The sequence below is a fragment of the Salvia miltiorrhiza genome, chromosome 6 (assembly GCF_028751815.1).
Source record: "Salvia miltiorrhiza cultivar Shanhuang (shh) chromosome 6, IMPLAD_Smil_shh, whole genome shotgun sequence".
Lineage (NCBI taxonomy): Eukaryota > Viridiplantae > Streptophyta > Magnoliopsida > Lamiales > Lamiaceae > Salvia > Salvia miltiorrhiza.
In genome coordinates, this window is record NC_080392.1 from 28,279,489 (window position 1) to 28,282,751 (window position 3,263).

Consider the following 3,263-nt stretch of genomic DNA (forward strand, 5'->3'; position numbering starts at 1 on the left):
TTACTCGATATATGGATCAATCTCGAGATCATTGTTCAATACATATCGATGTGCTTGCTCCCACTCTGTCTCACTTATCATCTGGTTTTCAGGACTTGATAAAGGCTTTGTTTGGCTTGTTTGCAGACTACTAGATCGGATTCCAATTGTGTGGACATGAGACAAATAGTCGGCGCAAAATTCCACTGCCTCTTCAGCAATATAGCATTCAGCAATACATCCTTCGGGTCGATTACGATTGCGCACATAGCCTTTTAGGATTTTCATATATCTTTCAAATGGATACATCCATCTATACCAAACCGGCCCACATAATTCAACTTCTTGCACAAGATGGACGACCAAATGAATCATTATATCAAAAAATGATGGAGGAAATTGCTTTTCAAGCAAACACAAAGTCGTCACAATATCTCTTTGAATTGCATCCAACTTTGACACATCAATAACTTTCTCACATATAGCATTGAAGAAGAAACACAACCGTGTTATGGTGTACCTCACATGTTTTGGTAAGACACCGCGGATTGCAACAGGAAGCAAATGTTGCATTAAAGTGTGGCAATCATGAGACTTCATGCCAACCAATTTCAAATCCTTCATGTTCACCAAGCTTGTTACATTAGACGAATACCCTATAGGCACTTTCATTCCATGCAATGATTTGCACACATGCCTTTTCTCTTCCTTACTTAACGTGTAACATGCAGCAGGCAAATATGTTCGGTCTCCAACCTCCTTGGGTGCTAACTCAGTTCGTACCCCCATTTTGAAGAGATCTAATCTCGCTGCTTTTCCATCCTTTGTCTTCCCTGAAATGTTAAGTAATGTGCCAATGACACTCTCACACACATTTTTCTCAATATGCATCACATCAAGAACATGGCGTACATGTAGACGTTCCCAATACGGAAGATCGAAGAATATCGACTTCTTTTTCCAACATGTTTTTCTTTCATCTTTTTGTGATTCTTTTGGTGCCGTTGATTTTCTTTTTGCCTTCCTTTTTCTATGTGGTTCTCCAACATCATAATTTAATTTGTTTTTGTCCTTCTTTCCCCATTCACAATTTATATTCTGGACTTTTTCATGTACCTCATGGCCAGTCAACGGTACTGGGGTTGTGCCAAACTCTTGTCGACCATCAAAAGCCTTCTTTTGCCTTCTATACGGATGATGTACGGGTAGAAATCTTCTATGTCCTGTATATACAATTTTTCTACTATGTTCTAACATAGTAGAATACGTTTTCTCTCCACATATTGGACATGCTAGATATCCATGCACAGTGCATCCTGATAAGTTCCCATAAGCGGGAAAATCATTAATTGTCCATAAAAGAACAGCTTTGAGGAGAAAACTTTCTTTTCGATATGCGTCATATGCTTCAATGCCTATATCCCATAACTTCTTCAAATCATCAATCAAAGGTGACAAGTAGACATCTATGTCATTTCCAGGTTGTTTTGGACCAGATATTAATAACGTCAACATCATGAACTTTCTCTTCATGCACAACCAAGGAGGTAGATTGTACGTCACAATTAATACTGGCCAACAGCTATATGAAGAGCTCATTTGACCGTGTGGATTAATACCATCAGCAGATAATGCTAATCTTAAACTTCGTGTTTCCGAAGCAAATCCTGGCCATTCTTTATCCACTAATTTCCAAGCTGGTGAATCAGCTGGATGTCGTAGATACCCATCATCACGTCTTTTATCAGCATGCCACGTTAACTCTTTCGCTATTTCTTTATTTCGAAACATTCTCAAAAATCGTGGGATTGGCGGAAAATACCACAATACCTTTGCAGGAACACCAACATTTAACTTATCCCCCTTTCCAATCTTCTTCCATCTTGACAACCCACATGTAGGGCATTGGTCATAATTCTCCCACATATTTCTATATAGAATGCAATCATTTGGGCAAGCATGAAATTTCTCATAACTCATGCCCAATGTGCCTAAGCTTTTCTTTGCATAGTATAACGACGTAGGTAACTCGTTGCCATCAGGAAGCATTTCCCTTAATAAATCTAACAAGTCATTAAAGCTGACATCGCTCCACCCATACTTTGCCTTCAAATTGTACAGCTTCACAATTGCCGATAACTTCGTGAACTTCTTATGACCGGGGTATAAAGGCTTCTCGGCATCCTCAAGTAACTTCATAAATTGATTGGGATTATCTTGATAAGTCTCATATGCATCGCGTACCATATCAATAGGATCCTCTTTATCTTCATGTGGAATACCTCCCAATGTGTTATCTTTTTTGTTGACTTGGTTTGAAGGTATGGATTTTTCCCCATGAAATACCCATGTTTGGTATGTTAGGTCTATACCATATGAACACAAGTGTGCTCTTACCACAAACACATCTTTTGTGTATATATTACCACACTTCACACAAGGACAAAGAATTTTGCTCGAGTCTTTGGCACTTTGCAAGGCGAATTGAATGAAAGATTCTACCCCATCCTCATATTCACGTGACAATCTATTCATTGACATCCATGATTTGTCCATAATGCAATAATTTGTCAAGGTCCTAAACTAAGAGACTGATTAGGTAATGTTCATCAAATAGGAAAATATGCATTTTACTTCTTCAAATCATGCTATGATGCACACATGCTCATTAAATCATAACATTTAAGCGAAGGACACATATTTAAGACAACAACATAAATGTATCAACACTTAGACAAATTTAGCCATTCAATAAATTTATGATCAACAGACTGACTTTGGGTGACCATAACTCTTCTCTAGAAAGGCTCTATACTGAACCGCTGGGTGTTCTGGACTCCCCGACATGATTTCTACAAGCTCAAAAAATTTCATGTAAAAAGGACGAGTGGTACGTGAGATATGACTCTCCAAAGTTGCCTACTTCACACTGTCCCAACACTTAGCCAAATTTTTTCAATGAATTTATGTTCAATAGACTGACTTTGGGTGACGATAACTTTCGGCTACGACATCTCTATACTGAAACAATGGGTTTTCTGGACTCGTTACCATGATTTGTACAAGCTCACAAACGTTCAGATTAAAATGATAAGTGGTTCGTAAGATATTACTCTCCAAAATTTCCTACTTCACATTGTCCCAACACAGCCAAGTTTTTTTCAATAAATTTATGATCAACAGACTGACTTTGGGTGACCATAACTATTCTCTAGAAAATCTCTATAATAAACCGCTGGGTGTTCTGGACTCCTAGACATGATTTCTACAAGCTCACAAAATTT

At 38.1% G+C, this 3,263-nt stretch overlaps 1 protein-coding gene across 1 annotated transcript; it reads right to left on the reverse strand.

Moving 5' to 3' along the window:
- LOC130990721 (uncharacterized) lies at positions 1 to 2,535 on the reverse strand. Its single transcript, XM_057914950.1, has one exon. It carries the CDS (start codon positions 2,533 to 2,535, stop codon positions 1 to 3), a length of 2,535 nt encoding a protein of 844 aa, XP_057770933.1.
- Between the last annotated feature and the right edge of the window lie 728 nt (positions 2,536 to 3,263).